Source organism: Sceloporus undulatus, chromosome 6 (assembly GCF_019175285.1).
Source record: "Sceloporus undulatus isolate JIND9_A2432 ecotype Alabama chromosome 6, SceUnd_v1.1, whole genome shotgun sequence".
In the NCBI taxonomy this organism is placed as follows: domain Eukaryota; kingdom Metazoa; phylum Chordata; class Lepidosauria; order Squamata; family Phrynosomatidae; genus Sceloporus; species Sceloporus undulatus.
The window spans coordinates 87,633,735-87,655,857 of NC_056527.1; the positions used below are offsets into that span (position 1 = coordinate 87,633,735).

At 41.0% G+C, this 22,123-nt stretch overlaps 1 protein-coding gene and 1 non-coding gene across 4 annotated transcripts in view; one reads left to right on the forward strand and one right to left on the reverse strand.

The window, feature by feature from the left end:
• ORMDL3 (ORMDL sphingolipid biosynthesis regulator 3) overlaps nucleotides 1–20,421 on the forward strand; it is a 35,734-nt gene extending 15,313 nt beyond the window's left edge. For all 3 annotated transcript variants that reach the window (XM_042474490.1, XM_042474488.1, XM_042474489.1), the window contains exons 2-4: nucleotides 8,178–8,369; nucleotides 16,755–16,906; nucleotides 19,426–20,421. In XM_042474490.1, coding sequence (XP_042330424.1) covers nucleotides 8,196–8,369; nucleotides 16,755–16,906; nucleotides 19,426–19,561 — 462 coding nt within the window. In that variant the 5' untranslated portion in view covers nucleotides 8,178–8,195 and the 3' untranslated portion in view covers nucleotides 19,562–20,421. The remainder of the gene's footprint in view (nucleotides 1–8,177; nucleotides 8,370–16,754; nucleotides 16,907–19,425) is intronic.
• Nucleotides 4,521–4,622, reverse strand: LOC121935844. The gene has a single exon (XR_006104868.1). It is a non-coding gene; the product is annotated as a U6 spliceosomal RNA (small nuclear RNA).
• Nucleotides 20,422–22,123: the final 1,702 nt, after the last annotated feature.

The window sequence follows — 22,123 nt, forward strand, 5'->3', positions numbered from 1 at the left end:
TGCTGAGGTCTCTTCTACTTTCTTAGGCTGTCTGAGGAGAAGACCCATCCAAGGAGAAGAATCTCACCATGCTTTTTCTGCTTTTAAAATCTTGTTCCCATTCTCTGCCCCATCTGCTGCTTAAACAGAACCCCTGCTGTCACATCTAATTCAGCCTTCATAGTTCTGTCCTGTCTTGCTGGAGAGGTAAACAAGAATTAAAATGTAAGAGGTTATGAAACCTTTGCCCGATTTGCATAAGTCCTTGGCTTGTTGGCACTGGTAGTGCCATCAGGAACCTATTACAAATGTGTCCATCTCTTATGCCCAGAAAGAATCAATAGTCTGAACTTTATTCTCCATTGCAAATGAAAGCTTTTCAGCATTGCGTGCATCCCTGGTTTTGAAACCCCAGCCTAGGGCCCTAGAGGAAGCCATTAAAGCTTGCTCTGCTCATAGGCATAGTCACTGAGCTAAAAAGACTGGGTCTAGATGCTGTATGGCACATACTTGTTGCGTTTTTGTTGTTTTGTGCAAGGTTGTAGGTTTGCATTATGCTGCAGTTGTCAGTGAAACAAAATTCAGCCTTGTAAAATCCTTTGGTGAAATAGGTTGTTAATTTTTATAGCTCACTCTTCTTTTTGTCTTTCTTTAAAAAAAAAAAGCCTTGTAAACTAATGTTCAGTTGTACCTTCCATTCCAGAGTAATAACTAGCAGCTTTGAAAATCAAAAAATCATGAAAGAGTATAGGGAGATGGGAAGAGTTCCTGGCTAACTAAGAAGGCCTTTTAGTTATCTGATTCATATGGCAGAAAGATGCATAAAGAGTTTCTAAACAGGTGTTACAATCCTTTTGGAACTCTCTTCTTTGACAGTGTGTGTAATCTTCCCATATAATCCACTCCATATGCTCAGCCCCTCTGGTAGACAGAGGACTTTTTCTTCAGTCGTTCCTAGACTGAGGAACAACCTGCTGGAAGAGATTCAACAGCTGAATACACTGTCTGAATTTAAAAGAGCATTGAAAACCAATATATTCTGGCAGGTTTATCCAGATTACTTTTTAATTCTGAATTTTAAATGATGAATTTTAGACGTGGATTGTTTTAATGTGTGCACATCTTATTTGTCTTTTTCAGTTGATGTGTGTTTTAACTGATGTTGTTTGCAAATTGTTGTTGTCCCCCTCCTCAATCCATGGTGAGAGGCAGATATGAAATTATCATTGTCATCATCTTCATCTTCAAGTACCTTACCTTTCTTTACATCGTCTTTTGGAAATAATAAATTCTCCCTCCTCCATATACAGTTTATTAGATCAACAGGGATTTGTACTTAGTGACATAGAGTTCTCCATGTTGCTAATACACTTTGATCAAGATTGGCTTTCATGGCAAGATAGTATCTCAAGAACTCCTGGACTCTGCATAGGAGATTTCAGGATGCTTTCCCCCAAAATTGGGACTCAAAAGTGGTTTACAATTGAAATAACAATACTATTAAAACCTTATATTATTAACAAGTTAGAATAACTTTAATAGGTTAAAACAGTTTAAAGCCAAGTACATAAACATTTTGAATTAAATCAGTTAGACCTAAAGACTTTGATGAACAGCTGTGGTTTTGCTGTTTTGTGATTTCATATCATTTCCAGTTTATGGCAACACTAACTTACTTGACCTCTAAATGAAGGGGAAGATATGCCACAGCAGAGAAAGCCCTCTCTGGCATCTTCTCATGGTGTATTGAACTCACTGGTGGGATACAAAAGAGTTTCCCCCATGCAGACCTCAGTCCTTGTATAAATATGGGTAAAAAGAGACACTTCCTCAAGTATCAAAGTCCCAAGCCATTCAAGGCTTTAAATGTCACTTCAAGCACTTTATGTATGCATTTTCTCATTTGCTGCGTTATGATGAATATTTACATCCCTCTCAGATGGCAATATCAAAAATTCATGAAAACATTATCAGAGGTTCACTTTCCAGTTCTATAAAAGTAAGGGAAACAAAATACTTTGACCAAAAAACTGGAATGAAGAGAAAGCTTGTATGCACTACATGTTGAGTGCAAACAACTGTCCCAGACTTAAAACAGTGTGTAATTTGGGTTTGGAAAAATCCCTGTAAATGGAGTAGGAATTTGCCCTATTAGGCTGACTGATCTGTAGACATTTAAGGACACTTGCTGGGTGAATCCAGTGTAGCCTATTCTTCATTTATCATGGCAAAATCTATCAATACGTACCAAAATTATGCCTAGTTTTCATCTCAGCTACTCAGATAACAATTCTCAGACTGCCAGATGTTTGGAATCTGAAACTACATGAAGCTTGAAGGACAGAACAGCTGTAGAAACCATCTCTCTTTCCCCCACCCACCCCCTTGATTTGGCTGGAAAAGCACAGAACTATGGATTTAAAAATAGTTCAGAACTAAGTGCAGAGCTAATATTGAATATCTGGGGGCCACCCTGCCAAATTATGATACAAAAGGCCTGCATGCAACCTGCTTTTTGCATTGAGATATATTAGCTGCAAACAGTAGGTACCTTTGAAAACATGAGCTGTAGCAATCTCTGTCAGTGTGGGAGGAATACATGTGTAGTGTGCACATTGGAAGCAAACAGCAGCTGTAATTTATTGTGCATGCATTGTTAATAACAATATCAGTCTTCCTTATAGGGCTTTTGCAAGAATTGCTGAGGATTATATCGGTGTTTCTCAGGATATCTGTTGCAGGGACTGGCAATTTTTTTCCAGCATACTAAAGACCAGCACCATATTTATGCCCATTGACTACAGTTGTTTCAACAGCAGTCAATGTGTCAAGAACTGACATTGTTCCAGGGACCATCATTTTGAGTAGCAGAGGTCTGTGTAACACAGATCATAGCTATAGTTTTGTGGTACATGATCTGCTTTGCATGAAGGAGGTCCCAGATAGCAGTTTATGAATCCAACATATGTATGTATGAATCCTATTCACAGAGACAGTAGGAACATTATATATTAGACAGGGAGAGAAAGCGCTGCTGGACTCTGAGAAACAAAGGGCACCGGAAAACTGTTTTGATCCCTGCTTTCCTTTTTCAAGTAACATCCCTTTGCATTTATCTAATGCTGAGGTGAGTAACATTTTTCAGACTCTCCCCTTTCTTTATTACCTAGCAGAAAATAATACACCAAATTATAACACCTTTTTCTACAAGCATGCTACAGGCATTTATGAACAGCTGTAAACACAAAAATGTGCTGCTGCTTCTTTCTCTTTTATTAGCATCCCTTTCAGCGTCATCTGTCACATTCAAAAGTAACACAGTCATTTCTACAGGCATGTACATAAATATCTTCATAAATTTTGTGGTTGGTACATCCTTCATGACAAATTCCATTAAGATAAAGCATCATGAGAATGCCACTCTTTTGGAACAGGAAAAAGTCCAGTCCCAGCGATACCATTTTAGGTTTCATCAGCATACCTTAATCCTAGATTCAGTGCCAGGTGCCCCCAGGTAAGGCTGGGAAAGATCCTTGCCTGGAATCACCAAGAGCCCTTATCTATACTGTAGTAAAGTGAAATAAGACCATTAGATGTTGGACTAGCCCCACTGCTCTTTAATTGGTGATTGGTATTGCTTCATTTTACTTGCAAATATGCTAAGTCAGCCCAGTTTCTGCATTTGGAGGTCTTCCTACTCATGATGATGCTAGCAGAACCCTGCCTAATAGCATTATTGGCTGATATCAGGCTGAGTGGATGCTCCTGAATGAGATGAACCAAATGGTCTATCTTGGTGTAGTACAGCTTCCTATGTTCATTCAGAAGTCTTACATCAGGAATGGGACAGCTCTGGCACATGGGCTAGATCTGGCTCACAGGGGATCCCAGTCCTTTTCTGCTGAGGAGGAGTAGTGATTTATAGGTTGGGACAGTCTTGTACAGAACTGAGATCTACTTTGCAGCCCAAGAAGCTGCTGCATTGGGACTTACTCCTGAGTCAGCACTGATCAATGACTTCTGTGCTGGGCACAGAAATGTCCAAGTTGGCAAAAGTTTTGTTTGGCCCCAGCCACTTTACCTTGACTCAACCCATGTCCTTAGCCTTGCCCACTAATGGAGTGTGACCCTTGAGATCCTTCCACATTGGAATTGGACCTCTGGGCCAAAAATAAATTCTCCACTCTGGGTTACATAAATACAGTTGGCCTTGTGTATCCACAGATTCAACCATTGTATGTATGTATGTATGTATAATCTAAGTTCCAAAAAGTAAACTTCGATTTTGCCATTTTATATAAGGGATACCATTTTATTACCCCATGTGACTTCAGCATCCATGGGTTTTGGTATCTCCGGTGGGAATTCTGGAACCAAACTGCAGCAGATACCAAGGGCCCACTATACTAAGGGATGTTATTTGAAGGAAAGGAAAAGGATCAAGACAGCTTTCCAATGCCCTGTCCTTCTCAGAGTCCCATAGGCTGTTACTATTCTGGTTTTGCTCATGTTCCTGTTGTCTCTGAGTCGCCAACAAAACATTACATCTGGGATGTTTCACAAATTTGCATGTCATCCTTGGACTGGAGCTATGCTAATCTCCTCGGTATCGTTCCAGTTTTTGTTTCTGTGCTGCTGAGTACATGGAGATGTCTTTTGAAAATGTTGGTGTGTGCATAATCTCAGTAGAGCCTCAGCTTCCTGGTCCTTCTGAGCCAGAGACAGATGTGCCTTGATTCTAGTCCATGTGCATGTAAACAAGACCCTGTCATTAGGTGGGAGTGGCTGCCTCCGGCAGGTGTTGTCTATGAAGCAAAATGGTTACTTATTGAACTTGTTGCAACTGTTGTGATTGTACTGCCGAGAATGGGCAACGTGTTTATGGGATTTTCTACCTCATGTTCCAAAATAGCATATCTGGATCTGTATGAGAGCGCCATTGGCTGTTTCCACTTCAGGTAATGAAACGTCTCGGTTTTGTCCTGCATGTAAATGCAGGTTGTCAGCATGTGCTCTTCTTCCCTTAATCTCCTGTCCAAATAGTAAATTATGCTGAATGTGTTTTGAATCACACCTGTTCCATAGCAAGTGCAACCCAAGCCATTGTAAGAGTAAACACAGGAAGGTGTATGTAGCAGAAAAACTACTAGTGCCTGCTTAATTAAGGGCCAAACTAAAGGTAATGTTATACATGTGTTTGCTTGGGTCTTCCCTTCCCATATAAAGAACTGGGTGCCAATCTGCCTATTCCAAAAGAAGACGGCGGCATAAGAAAGGGGAAAAGGCTTAAACTAGGCTGTGAGCAACCACAGTGTGTCCAGGGAAAATTTGGGTGGACTATAAAAAAGGTTGATAGAAGAGTAAAAAACGGCAAAAACAGCTTTGCATGTTGCACATATATCTTAGTGAAGTACTTTGCCCATCCCTGCATTAACCAGCCTGACCAGACTTCCTACTTATCCAGGACATGTCCTACATTTCAACCTCCCGTCCAGGAAGAATTCCAAAACTAAGAAGTCCATTGACTTACATCACATTTGTGTGTTCCATTTGGAAAAATGTGCCTACTTGGCATCCTGTCCTCACTGCAAATAGTAGGATAGGATGGATCCTTCTAAAGTTTTTTTTTCCTAGGAGCAACAGCAGATAAGACTTGCCCCCGAACTCAGATCACGTTTGTTTCTCAGAGGAACAGCAAACATGTCATAGGCTGTTTGAGGACACAGTGCAAAGGGTTTTTTTCTTTAATTTCAGCACAGTGGACAAATTAAAGTAATCATTTAAGTCTAGATTCAGTCAAGGGTTTGTTGCTAGTAAAATACAATTTTAAGCATTTGCCTTGCTCAGAGTTCTGTAAGTATACGGCAAGCCAGCAAGGCATCTTAACAAAGATAGGTTCATGAGAAAAATACTACTGAGTACGTAATGAAATGCAGTATATGTAATATAGTTGTAAATAAACCATGTGAAATAAATTTATATCAATAGTAGTGATTTTAGCTTTTATTTTGCCTTTTGCAGTACTTTGTCCTCCTTTGCAGGTTGTGACATCTGGTGATCCTAGCATTAACATGCTTCCCCACTATGGTCATAGTCCACATTGGAACAGGACTGAGTGATTTCTTCCAAATGTAAATCATAAAAGGAGGTCAGGAGTGGGTAGGTGGGCAGCAACTTGGATTGTAACCATGGCTGAGAAGAGAGATAGTGCTCTCTCTCTCTCTCATTCATTCAGTCCAGGACTAGTCACACTGGTTATCTATTTAATTTCAAAATTCAGCCATGTAAGACTACAGACATGGATATTATCCTATTTAGTTCTGCTTTAAGAGAGCCTGAATCAGAAACCAGTGGCTCTTTTTCACTACAGTGTTATAGCACTATGGTTCCACTTTAACTGCCATGGTAACATCCTGTCTAATCCTGGGGCTTGCAGTTTGGGGACGTAACGAGAGCTTCATGGCTGAGAATTTTAATTACCCTCCCCTAAACTGCAAATCCCAGGATTCCATTGGATGGAACAAAGTGGAACATAGTACTAATATATGTAATCTGAAAGCCCCCCCCCCAAGTGCAAAGATTAATGTGGTTGTAGAGAAGAAATGAATATGATTGTAAGCAGATGGAACAATACGCAATAGTGTCTGTGTGGGAGTGATTCTGAGGCCACACTCTTTGGCATGAGAAAGGTGGGTGTTAAGATAAACAGGAGTGCCCCTATATTCATGTGTTTTATTCAGAGGGTGTGATTGTCCTAATAAAGGGCCACCATGCTGGGCAGGGATATTGAATTTGCACATCACCTCCGTGCTGGCCAAAGGAAAGAGATACACAGGCCTGCAAGAAGCCTCTTGACATCAGTTCTGTGGCTATCCAAATGCAGCTGCAGAACTGCAGCAACCAGCAGTCCTAGCCAGTGGTGAGGAATGCTGGGAATTGCAATTCAGGAACATGTGGCAGGCCTCATTTTTCACATCCTGGCTGTTGAGCATTAATTAGTACCTAACAATCAAATAAGCCTTACAACTAGGGATGCCAGACTGAAGACTGGAGAGAGATCTTGTATCTTTAAAGGTTGTTTAGAAGAAGGAATTTCAGCAGGTGCTGTTTTTCATATAAACAGGTAACATATTATATCAGCTGCAAAAAGTACAGGAATCCTCTCAAGATTTCACACTGGCAACCCAGCTTACAGCCTCCCATCACCGGCACACATTAAAATGTCTCCACATACACATGGTTTGAATCAGCATTTACTTTTAGAGAAGGCGCAAAAATAGGCAACCAAAATGACCACAGAGGTGGAGCACGAGGAAAGGTAACAACATTTGGGACTAGAAATCAGAGACATTGGCCTAATCTGCACTGCAGAAATAATGCACTTTGATGTCACTTTAACTGCTATGGCTCAGTGCTGTGGGATTCTAATATTTGTAGTTTTGTGATATATTTAGCCTTCTCTGTCAAAGCGTTCTGGTGCCACAACAAATTGCAAATCACAAAATTCCATAGCATTGATCCATGGCAGTTAAAGCAGTGTCAAACTGCATCAATTCTGTAATGCAAATTAAGCCATAGCTGTGTTAATCTGGAATGTGTTAGTGTACCTTTGTTGGCCCTTTTTTCTTCTCAGTTACACAATCCCAAAGGGATCTTATAGCACCTTTCAGGATAACTGAGCAAAAAAAAAAAAAAAAAAGCCATCTGAAGAAGCAAACCAAGCCTACAGATGCTTACGATACAACCTCTCTTGCTCTGTTCATCTCAAAGGTGCTACAAGATCCCCTTGCGTACTAACATTTGGGACTGTCTAGATGAAAAAAATAAATAAAGGGATAGATGATGCCATAGGTAAAAAGGTAAAGGTAGTCCCTTGACATGAATATCTGGTTGTAACCAACTGAAGGGGGTGATGCCCCATTCCCCTCCTTTGTATAGGCTCATTTGAAGGGGGTGATGCCCCATTCCTCTTCTTTGTATAGGCTCGTTTGAGCCTTCACAGAAAGGCAGGCAGAATGCAGCCTTATGGGCCCAAGTGGAGACCCACAAGTGTTCTAAACTAATTTTTTTGCTTGAGGCGGTATAGGGTGTATGGAGAGGTATGTTTCTCTGTGTAAGAAAGTGGCGGGAGAGAATGCCATTGTGAATTGTGTATCCTACTAACCCATCTTTGTGGCCTTGTTTTCTTTCTTTCTCAGGGTTGCTCAGCTGGAGAAATGAATGTGGGCACAGCTCACAGCGAAGTGAACCCTAACACTCGGGTCATGAACAGCCGGGGCATTTGGCTCTCTTATGTCTTGGGAATTGGCCTCCTACACGTCATCCTCCTCAGCATCCCTTTTTTCAGTGTCCCTGTGGTTTGGACTCTAACCAACATCATCCACAATATGGTATGGTAGCCACTCTTGACCAATGTCAATTTATGATGTTTGACATTACAGACAGATGGGTTTTCATAGGCAGAGAAGGGAAGGGAAGCCAAGATGGGTCCTTTTCCTGTGTGCTTCCTGTGTGCCTCCTGTTGCTCTTACCATTTATTTAATTTTAATTATGATTACTTAAAATTATATCCTTCCTTTTGTTCCCTGACTTCAAAATAGTGGTTGCCACTCTCTTCTAACCACTGCACCACTCTGACCCTCTTTTAGTTGCAGGTTTAAATCCAGGAAAAACACAAACTTGGAGGTGTGATTTGGCTTTGTTTCTTCTAGGATCTAGTTCTTGAGTCTGATTGCATCCTTAGATTTATAGGCCTCAGTCCTGTTAGGAGTCACAACTAAAGTGGATCCACTGAATCAAAATTGTTGAATGATGAAATACAACTTACGTAAATCCTGATTGATTCAATAGGTCTGTTCTAGTTTAGAGAGCTAGGTGATGTGGTGATTTGAGTATTATACTAGGATTCTGAAAAACCAGATTTCAAATCCCTGCTCAGCCATGGAAACCCACTGGCTGACCTTAAGCAAGTCACACTCTTAGCCTCAGAGAAAGCTAATGGCAACCCTCTTCTAAACAAATTTTTGCCAAGAAAACCCATTGATAGGCTGAACTTTGGGTCACCATAAGTGGGAAATGAAAGCACCTAACAAAAACAGCTCTAGATGGGACTAACAATAGGACTGAGACTTTAGTGTCTCTCTGTCTACCTCATGTAGATATCACCTTCATGGAGTCAAGAGATACCCATACCAGGTTTACAACATTTGACCCAAGTCACTGCTTTTCAGGACTCTTTCTTTAAACTGTCCACAAAACTGTTTTCCTTCATCCTTTCCCTCAAAATAGTAATCTTGTCCAGGAATATTTGATAACAGGAGGTTAGGCTGTTAGGAACTCTGGTACAACCCTGAAGCAAGCAGCTAGATTGTCCAGAGTAATCCAGCAGATTGTCAATGGGTGGCAGATTTGTGATAATCAAGTAAGCCAAGAAGATTTGTTGGGTTCAAGTAAGCTTTTTTCAGTATTTGAAGAAGCAGCAATGAGACGGCAAAAGTAATACATGAATTACATATTCAATGTTAGTCTGACTGGTTGGCTGTCAAGATGTCACAGTAAGCCAAAGGTTAGGAGCCATGGGTGTACTGAGGAAGAGTAGGGAGCAAACTAGAAATGTGCTATACTAAATTATTAATTCATTCACAAAGAAGAACAAATAATTTAGGGGCTCAACAGAAAGAGAGAAAGGGACAGCAAGACACCGCCCCCAATGGAGGCCACAGCAACCCAACAATGCGACCTCTGGGAGCTCTTAAACGAACCAGGTCCTGGCAGGTTCTTTTTAGGGCGTGCACTGATGATGTACGTACAACGCAATGCCATTTAGGTGCTGCGCTGTGCGGACGTCATCATAGCCCCCGTGTGGATGGGGCGAGCCATTATGGCACCTGGACAGTGTGATAGGGTTTGGGAGCCTGCAGATGCTCCGCTCTCCCGAGCCCTAAAATTGGCCCTAGGTCGACACATAGTGCCAGTCTGTACCAGGCCTTAGTCAGTTTTCTCCCCACTGCCAAATGTCTGTTTTCAAATAAATATCTCAATGGAAGAAAGTCTCTGGCAGCATTGGGGTTCCCACCACCCAGTCATATGTGGCATCAGAAGGGTAGTGGGGAGAATGACCAAGAATCCTTCCGAGTTTGGCTTTCCCTCTTCCTGATATGGGGAGGCAGGTGGGTGTGGGGAACTACGAGAGGACATCAGCTGAGATGGAAACCAGTGGAGGATTAGGGAGGACATAGCCTCGCCACCTATGTTTTGATAACTGGTATGCAATAGTGCAGACGTTGCTGTGTCTTGGGTACTGGAAAACAGCTTGTGACTATCCTCCTCACTGGATTTTCCCCTCTGCACTCCTAGCTTGGTACAGCAAGACTAATCTTTTGAGTTTATTCTTTCCAACTCTAGCACAAACTGTCTGAATATGCTTGCAGGAAACCAAAAACTGTTTGTCCATATTTTGTTTATTGTGATGTGCATACTATGGAGAGCACTTTCCAGTTTCACATTTGTCTCATTCTAGCAGTTTGTGTGAATTTCACAGTCAAAGAAACTTGATGCATACAATTCATTTGGCTAGTTCAGTTGTGAACAGTCAGATACATGCACATATTTCTATCATGTGGCTGATTCAACTGTAATAAGTCTGGTGTTAGTACCCATGATTTACTACACTGAGAAGAGGTCCTACACTTTCTGCTTTGCACTTCTTGCTTTGTGTATTGGTGCCTCTCATGTTTAGATGCAACAAGGAATTATATCTTAATAAGGAAATTGTAGTATAATCTGTGTTGATTTAACAAATCACTCTTTATAAGGTGCCAAAGCCAAGATACAAGAAGTTGAGGGAGCAATACTCATTCTTGGCTTAATAAACTATTGTTACTTAGGTAAAGATTAAGATAAGTCGCACACTCTCAGCCTCAGAGAAAGGCAGTGACAACCCCCCTCTGAAGAAACTTGCCAAGAGAAGGGGGAAATGAGTAAATTAATCAAGTATGGCATATGGGTCTCACAAAATTATTGAACATGGAAAAATACTATTAGAAAATGCTGTTCTGAGCCTGTCTTTGACATAGTCTTAGTTCTGGCAGATTTCCCCCTTGTTTTGCAGCATGAGTGCACAGTAACAAATTAAGACCTTTAGGGACCCTAAGCACTGAAAAGATTTTAGTGCCCCCATATATATCTAATTCAAAATATGAACAATAATAAACTGTAAAATATGTGCATTTTGGTGGACTATGTGGCAGTTTACCAGTTACCAGATTCTAAATGTGTTGTATTTCCAAGATTAATGTACATCATTAACCTCTATTATTGTGTGTGTGTATAATTTTTTATTTATTGTGGGAGCCTATTTTTATGGAATCTGGTTCTAGAGCATCATGTGCAGTTTTGCACCATATGGCCCATGGTAAATCCGTCAATGAAAAATGTTGGTGGTGTTTCCCTTCCCTTGATGTCCTGAGCATGTGCTTATTTTGCTTAATGGTTAATCCAGCCCTTTGTGCATCAGCCAGTCCTTTAGGCAGGTCTGCATTTATGAACTCCAGCTCCCTCACAAGATCTGTAGGATCAAATATCCAGACAATACCTCTGCTGCCTTATGACCCTTCCCCACAGTGATGAATTTCTCTGAATGCAGTCAGAGGAAAGAAGCCAACTATATTGCTGGTAACCTCAGTTGCTCAGCCAGCAATTATTACTTCACACTGGCAGTAAAACAACAAAGAGTTACAGTGGTGACATTTGGGTTCCTTCTGCCTCAGTATATTTAAGCTGCCATTTCATTAAACAGTGTCTAGTTTAAGATTGCTAGAAGGATTTTTTAAGTTATTCAGATGTAACTGGCTGACAGGAAGACCAGAAAAAAGTCTAAAGGGAAAGTTTGTATATGACCTTATTCCGTCACCTCCGGCTGAGAAGGAAGACAGACCTTCCTGGGATTTAAGACAAGCCAGGAGTCTTGTAAATGGTAGGCCTACAGCCTTTGATGGTAGCACCCTGTCTATGGGACTCCTGCCTGGTACAAAGTCACTTGGCCCTCAGTATTTGTCATTTGGGTGTCTCCTGGCAACTTTTTTTAATGGGCTTTCATACTGTAAGCAAGCATTTTATTTGTTTTGCCACTTGTTTTAGACATGATTTAGACACGTGTTACGGTTTTACTATTGTGATTTTAAGTATGTTTTTATGTAGGTTATCAGTTACTTCAATCAGTCCATTTAGAAAAGGTAGGCTGCAAAGAAAATCAAATAAATAAATAAATAAATGTGTTAAGGATAAATCAATCGGCTGTTTCGGTACAGCTGCCTCTTGGTTGCTTTTCCAGTACAGTATACAGATCTAGCTGCTGTGTTTGCTTGTAATGCTGCACAGGCACATTGTCTACCTATGGAGAAGAGTAAGGACTGTGTAGGATAACCACATACCCACAGCAGCTGTACTGTGTTTGTTTCAATACAATGCTTACCTTATTTTCCAAAGCATGTATGTGTTAGCAGAACAGGATATGACTTGCCTGGGTGGGAACAGAAGAGGATAGCCAATCTCTAAGGATTTATAGATGTTTTCATATGCATATACACATAAATACACCCCTATCTACATACCTACCTACATACCACAATCATTTACTGAGGAATAACCCTAGAGAGCCAACTCCAGGGAGTCTGACCCAGGCTAAATTAGATTATTCTTAGTGCCCATTGAATCAGGGGGACTGAAGGTAGGATGGCTTCATCCTACAGAATCCTGGAATTTGTCATTTGAGTCACAAGAACTCTATGGCAATTAAATCTATGTACAGTTGGCCCTTTGCAGCTTTGACTTTTGCAGATTTGATTATTTGCTGTTTTGATTAATATGTTCCCTCTAGGAACCTCTAAGTCTTCCAGCACAGTTCTTCAAAAAGCTGACCATATAGTTGTGTTGGAGAACCTAGAAGTTCCTTGAGAAAACCCTTCTCTAGACATTTGTAGGTCTTCCAGTATGATTCTATGATCAACGTCTGCCAGATGTTGACCATAGAGGTGCACTGTAGGACCTGAAGATTCCTAGAAAGGTGTTCTCTTAGGTAAAAAGAATAGTGCTTTTTTTGCATTTTCCCACATTCATGGTGGTCCTTCACCCCAACCCCAGCAAATGTGGAGGGACCACTGTACTTCGTATTTAGTTTTTAAGGCTCAACCTGGGAAACTAATACTGTCTTTGTAGCCAAATTAAAATCCCAAACCCCAAGTGCTGCTGCAGAGCTGCATTCTGTTCTGCTCAGGGAAACCATGCTTGGGGAAGCCAAGATGCCTGTTTTGGGCAGCTGGGGATTGTTGTTTAGGCTTCTAGGTGTTCTATTGCATTCCTGAGTTTGTTTAATGTAGTTGCTTGGATTGTTCATCCAGTATTCACAATCACTCCCACTCTATTTAGATTAATTTCAAAGAGCTACCATCACCCACTAATTCAGTTAACACAGATTTAATAACATTCCCATTTCACTGTCTGCTTTTACTGAAAACATGGGGAAACTCCACATCCTCTATGCAGTTTGGTTAAGGGGTGTTTTTAATGAGTATTTATTTATAAGCTGCCTACATCTAAAGATTTCATAGTATGTACAATTATAATGCATACAATATAAAACAATACATAAAATTAATATGTAGTATCTGCACTGGGCTAAGTACTGTATAATTATTAGTCCTGAGCAGAGCTGTTGTGTCACTGAGACTTATGTAAGTGTTGACTTAAGTCTCTTGGATTGAAGTGAATCTATTTGCATTGGAATTAACAAATGGATTTTGTCTCTTTATTTAGAAGAATAAAACACATAGGTTGAATTACATGCAAAAGACTTGCAAAATATGTACCGTGGAGCCTTGGTATCTGCTGGGATTTGGTTCCAGGCCCCCCTGTGGATACCAAAATCTGTGGATGCTCAAATCCCATTGTATACAATGACATGGTAAAATGATGTCCCTTTGCTTTTTGGATTTAATTTTTTTGTCCAAACTGGGGATGGTTGAACCAGTGAATGCACACTCCATGGTTATGTCTTCAACATGTATCTGGCTGGCTGTATGTCTTCAACAAGTACATTGTGGCACCTCTAAGCCAGGATGGGACCTTCTCTCTTGTTCCCACTAAAGGAGCCTGCAGAGGTGGTGGGAAAAGACAGAGAGAAGGACCTTTCCATATGACCGTAAAGCTGTAATGGACTCATAAAGGGAGATATGATTTTTCAAATAAGCTGGGACCATGGTGTATAGGACTTTATAGGTCATCACCAACACTTTGAATTGTGCCTGGAAACAGACTGGCAGCTGCTTGGTCTGTTGTAACAAGGGAGTTGGATGCTCCCTGTTAACTGCCATAGCAACATCCTATGGAATCTGGGGATTTACAGTTTATAGAGGGATATTTAGAATTCTCAGCCAGAGAGTTCCAGTCTCACACCAAACTACAGATCCCAGGATTCTATAGGATGGAGCAATAGCAGTTCAAGTGGAATCATAATGTTATAGCTGTGTTGTGTGAAAGAGTTCTAGTCTTGCTTAAGATGTTTTAGTACAAAGGTAGAAAGGTGAATTGATGCCTTCTTCTTTCTACTAATTAATATGTAGTACAAGCTATAAAGAGGTTCTCTGTGTGAGCCTTCTTGATCTGCACAGCTCTATGGTACTGTTGATGCACAATTCCCATTCATTTCAGCAGAACTTGCCCATGAAAATTTCCCAGTAGATTGGGCCCCAAGGATTAAATTCATCTGTCTACTATTGCTCCCAAGATCTGCTTCTGTCCCCCAGAATCTCCATAGTTTGGAAATGTTACTTTTGGGACTGTAATCCCTAGAATTCCTGGACAGTATGACCACTGTTTTTTGGGAGTTGTAGTACTAAACAGTAGCTTTTCCAAAGTCTGAGTGCATGGGCATTCAGTCAGCAGGCACATGATGACTGCATGAAAAGTGTTTTTGACCTAGGACTGGTAATACAGCTTGCATAGTATAACCATCCATTTCATGTCCTTTAGACAAATATGTCAGAGTAAGATATACTGTTCTGTGCTTTGGGGCATGAGAAGTCTGAATTTGTTTGTGCTTCTTACTTGTCAGAAGTAGTAGCAACAGTTCCCCCTCGTGGGACAATCCTTGAATGACCATTTCATGTAGAGTTACAGCTGAATGCTGCATTCTGCTTGTCTTCTTCAACAAGGTCTGCTGAAACATTTATGGCTGCACTTCCACTGCAGAAATAATGCAGTTTGACACACACTTCCCAGAATTCCATAGCATTGAGCCACGACAGCTAAAGCGATGTCAAACTAGATTATATCTGCAGTGTAGATGCAGCCTATAATGAGGATGGAGAATCTGTGGCTCTCCAAATGACTCTCAAACCCATCATTCCTGACCACCTGCCATCCTGGCTGGAGCTGGTGGCAGTTTGGAGTCCAACCATATTTAGATGGTCGCAGGTTGCCCATCCCTAGTTTATAGAAGTGAACACTGTATGTTCTTTGAATTCTGTCTCCGATCCCCAACTCTCTAGCTTTGCCAAAATTCTAGTTAGTAGTTAATATCTTTGTTGGAAGCACTGTCCTTTGTAGACTTCACACATATACTGTAGAAATAAGTGTGTTCAGAAAGATAATGAAGTAGTGCATGTAAAAATCCTCCACTCAGGCCATTTCCAGAGCTGTGACTCTATAGATTAAGTCAATTCTCAGCTGTCAGGATCAAAAAACTTTGCAGCAGTTATTTGCATGGGACTATGGAGGAGGCATATTTCTAACATCCAGCATATGTATGCCAGCAGGAAGCAGTCTGGTCTTGTCAGTTCACATCTTATTTCTCCTTTGCAGCTATAGTAAAACAAAAACAACAACAAAAACCTTTCAGCGATATACAGTAGTTTCCTCTTTCTAAAGCACTTATTTGCCTGGGCAGTGATTTGTATAAGTTTATAACATGAACTGGGATTTTATATTCTGCTTCCCCCCACCCCACCCCTTTACTAGCTCCCACTGACCATGAGTATTTATTTATTAGACTATTTATTGTTGTTGTGTGCCTTCCAACTTATGGCGACCCTAAAGCAAACCTACCATGGAGGTTTCTTGACAGGTTTCTTCAGAAGGGATTTGTCATTGCCATCCCCTGAGACTGAGAGAGTGTGTATACTCTGTGGATTCCAAAATCCATGGATGCTCAAGTCCCATCATATACAAAGATCCGATGGGATCTGGTGTCTTTAGGGAATTTAAGCAACTACAGGAGGCATAGTGATTTCCCAAACAACATTATATTACAGTGGGCCTTTGGTATCCAGTGGGGTTTGGTTCCAGGACCTTCTTTGGATACCAAAATCCATGGATGTTCAAGTCCCATTATATACAATGGTCACCCACTGGGTTTACATATTCCACCTTATATTAAGAGATTTCAGGGTATCTTACAAATAGTATTAATGCAAGTTTTTAACAAACAGTAAGATAATTTCAATAAACTAAAAACACATTAAACAATATACTTGGCCCTCTGTTTTCGCACAGGATCCATTCCGGACACACACACACACACACACACACACACACGGCGACATCTTTTTTTTTAAGTTGGCATATTTGGTGCAAGGATGCTTGCCTATGTGTTATTTCAGCACTTAATTGCCATATAGAATGAGAGAGAGAGAATCAACCAGCTAGCCAGCCCACAAATAAAGAATTAAGCCTCCTATACTATCTCAAACAAGCATGTCTTAATGTGTTTTTTTTTCCAGAGCATGTACATTTTCTTGCACACTGTCAAAGGGACGCCGTTTGAGACTCCAGATCAGGGGAAAGCCCGGCTGCTCACCCACTGGGAGCAGATGGATTATGGTGTCCAATTTACAGCTTCCCGCAAATTCCTGACGATCACGCCGATAATACTGTGAGTACAAAAGTGGTTACCTGGGTTTGTACAGCTATTCCACATGCTTACTAAGGAATTCTGGGAGTTGTAGGCCTTCAAAAGTAACTTTCACAAGCTAAGCTCTATAACTTTGCTATACAAAGAATGCTGCCATTTGCAGTGAGATAAAAGTAGGGATGGAAGCAGTATGGGACTTCAGAAAATTATGTGTAAAGGCAAGGGAAAAGATGAAATGAATCCTAGGAACTCATCTCATGGAGTCAGTTGACATCAACAAGCATAAGACTCTGAAGGTAACCATGCTAGATGAGTCCAAAGGCAGTTTAGTCCAGTTTTCTGTTTCATACAGTGGCCAACTATGCAGTTGCTGAGTGGGAAGCTCATAAACAGGATCAGCACTTGGAAAAGGGTTTTTTGGTTAGTTTGGTTGGAGGGGGCAAGTTGGAACAGAACTCCCCAAATCCCATTGGCTGTGTACTAACTGAGGGATAAAGTGAGTTTTATTGACCCCCAGGGAGGGGGGGGGGATAAATAAGCTTTTCCGAAGTTTTGAAGAGTTGCAACACCTTTTCCCATTTTATGGCAACCCCAAGAATTTGATAGGCTTTTCTTAATCAAGGAATATTCAGATGTAGTTTAGCTAGTTCCTTTCTCAGAAATGTAACCTACAGCACCTGATATGTGTTGACAGTCTCCCATCCAAGTACTAACAAGAGCTGACCCTGTTTAGCCACAAAGACCAGATGGGCTCTGGTGCCTTGAGAGTATTTAGGCACTTACAGGAGGCATAGCCTCACATTGTAGCTGCACATAAAGTGGATTTTCCAAATAACATTATATTACAATGGGTCTTTGGTATCCACTGGGGTTTGGTTCCAGGAACCTCTGGATGCCAAAATCCATGGATGCTCAAGTCCCATTATATACAGTGGTGTAGAAAAATGGTGTCCCTTATATGAAAAAAACCCCACTGGGTGACCTTGAGCACATAACACTCTTTCAGCCTCAGAGGAAGACAAAGGCAAACCTGTCTGAACAAATCTTACCAAGAAAACCTTAGGGTCACCATAAGTCTGAAACCTGAAGGCACACAACAAAAACAAAACAATGTGAGGGTTGCAGCGAAGCTCAGAGGGAACAACATCAGGAAGAAATTCTTCTAGAATATGGCCACGTAGCCCAAAAAAACCCACAAAAAACTATGGATGCCGGCCATGAAAGTCCTCGTGGTCAATCCTCATGAAAACTGCCTACACTGCAATGCTGCTCCTCACTCACATAATCAGCCTAACTCTTTTACTACCAGGCTCAAGAGGAGCAGTGTTAAGATTTCATGGGATTATAGTACAGCCACCATTTGAATGCTACTATGTGACTCTGACTAGGCTTTGGTCATTTTCATTCTTCAAGCAAGCAACAAGTAATTTTAGAAATGTTCTTCTCTCTATGAGAAAGTTTTTACAAACAGTAGTTTTCAAAAACTATTTGCAGGCCAGAACTTATTCTACTTCAAATTCAAACATGGTTGTGGCATTTCCTGTGCAAGAAGCAGCATTTCTGTTTTCTGCACAGAAAAGTGATAACGTTACGCAGATAAGTCTTGAATCACAAAGATTCTCTTCAATCCAGGATTCTCCTCCTCAAGGTTTCCAACACTCAAAAAACACCTTTGTTAAGCTTTTTTAAAAAATGTTATTGAATATTATTTTGAGCCTCAGCTCTTACTCATATCTTTCTACTTCCTAGCCTGTTTGGAAGAAATGAGGTGAATTTGGTGTCTAGTTCCAAAACTAGGCCTACTTCCAAGCCTCTGCAAGGGTTCTTTCAGTGCTGGACACTAATACACATTACTGCTTTAGCTTAAGCTTTGTTGGTGGTAAATGATACAATAGATCCACAGCAGCAAAGCATTCCAACCATCTCACAGCCAATGGTAAAATTGTGCCTCTAAGCTCATTCTACCCAGACTATCCCTTGGTCAGCAATCAAATTTAGTCCCTATTCCTGAACTTATCCTTGGGCTGAGGTACATCCATATACACAAGGCAAGACCAATAGAAGATAGACTTCCAAGGGCTACATAGTACAGAAATAAACAAAGTGCACAAGCATGATCCTTCTCCCACTTATAGGAAAGATAAATGTCCAAGCACATTTGCAACTGAGAAATATTTGCACCCCTAATCGGTTCTCATCATTCATCTTTTTTCAGTCTCAAACTGCAAATAGAATGAAAAAAGTATCCAGCAAGGTCACTAATACAAGTTAAGCCTTTTATTTCATTGGGCAGATGTTAGTGTTTGGCCATGATACTAACAAGGACTCTAAATCCCTCTGCCTAGTGGCAGAGACTCAACTCAGTGTACCTAGTAAACTTGCATTTTAGACTACTGCTTCATGAATCCCACCACAGAGCATGACCTTGAAGGAAGAAGTAATTTTTCAAAGGTTTAGAAAGGAACACAAAGCAATACAATTCAATCTTTTGTTTTTCTTCTCTCCTCCCCACTTTCCCCCCCCCCCCCCCCCCCCCCCAGTTATTTCCTTACCAGTTTCTACACAAAATATGACCGGATACACTTCATCATCAACACCATCTCCTTGATGAGCGTCTTGATCCCCAAGCTACCGCAACTGCACGGTGTCCGCATCTTTGGGATCAACAAGTACTGAGCTTGGGTGTATTTTTTTTAAATCTCTTCTGGTGAGCTGTGAGAGTCCAGTGTGAGGACCCCCACTTCCTTAATTCTGGCTGCATCTTCAGGATACAGCTCCATGGCAGCTCTTTTCAGACAGGCATATATGACACAGGATTCCAAGATGCAAGAAAACTTAACCAGCTCAAGCAATGCCTGAATCCTAGATAGAGTCTAAACTTGCAGAGAGACATGGGGAAGCTAAAACTGATTAGCGTTATTAGTATTATTTTTCTTCCTCCTGAGAATCTGAAAATAGATGCAGGCAGTCCTGCGTTTGAAAGGTACTTATAGCTTGCTCTCTGGGGATGAAAGACATCAAGCCCAGAAGGCAGAACAGACGTAGAAAGGTAGGAGCCTGTTACAAGGTGACATTTAGGATGATAGCAAATGCACTTTAAGATGAGACAGCCCCACCTGGGGAATTTTGACTTGTTTGTTGGAAGGACTGCATCAGAAATTTTGCAACTCGCACTGGGGAAAAGGGAGACAGAGATCTCCAAAGCTGACAAACCCTAGTTGATCATTCATTTATTCCCTTTAGTTACTTGATAGGCTGGTGGAAGAGAATCCTGTTCCTTTCGGTTTTCACTTACAAAGCCATGCTCCTCTGAATTGTCTTTTGAAAGCTTTTGCTATAGTGGAAGGGCTTTTGGTGATAAAACAAAACTGGGCAAGAGGGGGGGAAAGCAGGAAATTCTTGACATTTTGATGCACTTGAGTAAGCATAGTTTGACAGTCTCTGCTGCAGTATCTTAACTGACTCCAGAGCCAACAGCTGACTGACCAGTCTCTTGAAGTACAGATGATTTACTATGATCTTGCCCAGAGTGACCCTGGTGGTGGGAGAAGCTCAAAGATGATGCCCAAAAAATTCAAGCTTCTTTGTCAAACTCGTCTCTTCAGAAGAATTCCGGCCTTTGCCATGCATGTTAGGTATGGTACCATACTGTTGGAATACGATTTCATGGAGCCTGGGTTCAAAGAGTTGGACTTTGTGGAAACTTGTATTTGTTGACCCTTTTACAAGTGGCAGAATGTGGACTTGCCTTAGTGCACCACTGTGTCAGAATAAGTCCTTGCCCTCCATATTTAGGGAAACTGAGAGAGAGTGTTTACATGTTTCCTGTCAGCAACCAATGGCTGCTTTGATCAGGTGCTGTCCAAGGCCTTACAGTGGGTGCTCAGTTTAAAAGGACAAGATGGTTCTCTTGCTCTAATCAACTAGTAAGTGCTTAATTTCCATCTGCAGATCTTTTATTTGTTTGGAAAAAAGCAACATAACAGCAACCCTGCAAAATATATATTGATATGGTGGTATGGGAATAGAAGTCTTAAGCCAGGTTGTAATCTAATATCCATGGACGTGAGGCGAAAAGAGAGGAAAAGAACCTGTATGTTACAGTTTGATTGATCAGCATTGCGGAGTATTGAGCTGTGCCCGCTGGGAGGAAATCTGTAGGAACGTCTGGAAATACCCTGTCCATCTGCAAACAATTAATTGCTGCTAAAGAAAAGGTTTAGTATATTTAAACAAGGCTGGAAGTATTTTGGACAATTTCTCTCTGCTAGGAGCTCCTAAAAAATCGGAAGCTGGCAGTAGAACTTCAACCTCTGGACTTGGCTTCCTGCTACTCCTATGGAGATGAATAAAATTTTAATCCTAAGCACCTGAAAAAATTAAAGTTGCAGAATGCTTTCTAGAATATAATTCTGCTTTTAGGAGTTTCTAAGGGAGTATATGTTTCCTGCTACAAAGTTTGGTCATTACTAATTAATGTTTTAATGGATATAACCTATTCCAGGAAAGGGAAGCATGCTTAAGTGATATGAGGGAGTGTATGGGGGAGTAAACATAGAGTGGTGGGAGAAAAAGACAAAATGGGAATGAAAAGGTGGGGGAACTAAGATAATAAAGTAGCTGGGAAATATTACTTTTTTGGAAATACAGTATGCACAGAATCTTCCAGTCGCCATGCTGTCCAGAGGAGTCTAGGAGGCATAGTCCAAAATAGTCACTTTACCAAATGCAAGAAAACTCTTATTTGAGCAGATCTCTTTGGGGCTTGTCAGCTCCCAGTATCTATTTTGGTAATCACATCGCAACTAGCTAATACTTGTGCCAGTAAGCTTGGAATCTAAGTTTCAATCTTTGCCAACTGAGCTACCTCCTCATCCTTGGAGTATTCTCTCCAGAGACAGGAGGAAAAAGCAGTGCCCAGATTCACCCCAGCAATTGGCAGACCTCAGGATTGACCTGGTATAAATACCAGAAGCCTGGCTCATTTGCCCTTGTTTGTTTCACGCACCAGGAATGTTCTTGCTGTACTCAAAGGTTGTAGTAGATGAGCTTCACTGCAATAACCTAGTGCTGGCTATTGCTTCCTATCCAAATCTGGTCCTAGGTAAGACCACCCTCTGGATTTACTGGTCCCTTGTCTTTCTAATGTAGTATTAGTATGGACACTGATCATTAGAGTGTGAGCACATGAGTTTGTAAACTAGGAAGGCAATAGTAACTTTAAATTTCCAAGTAGAC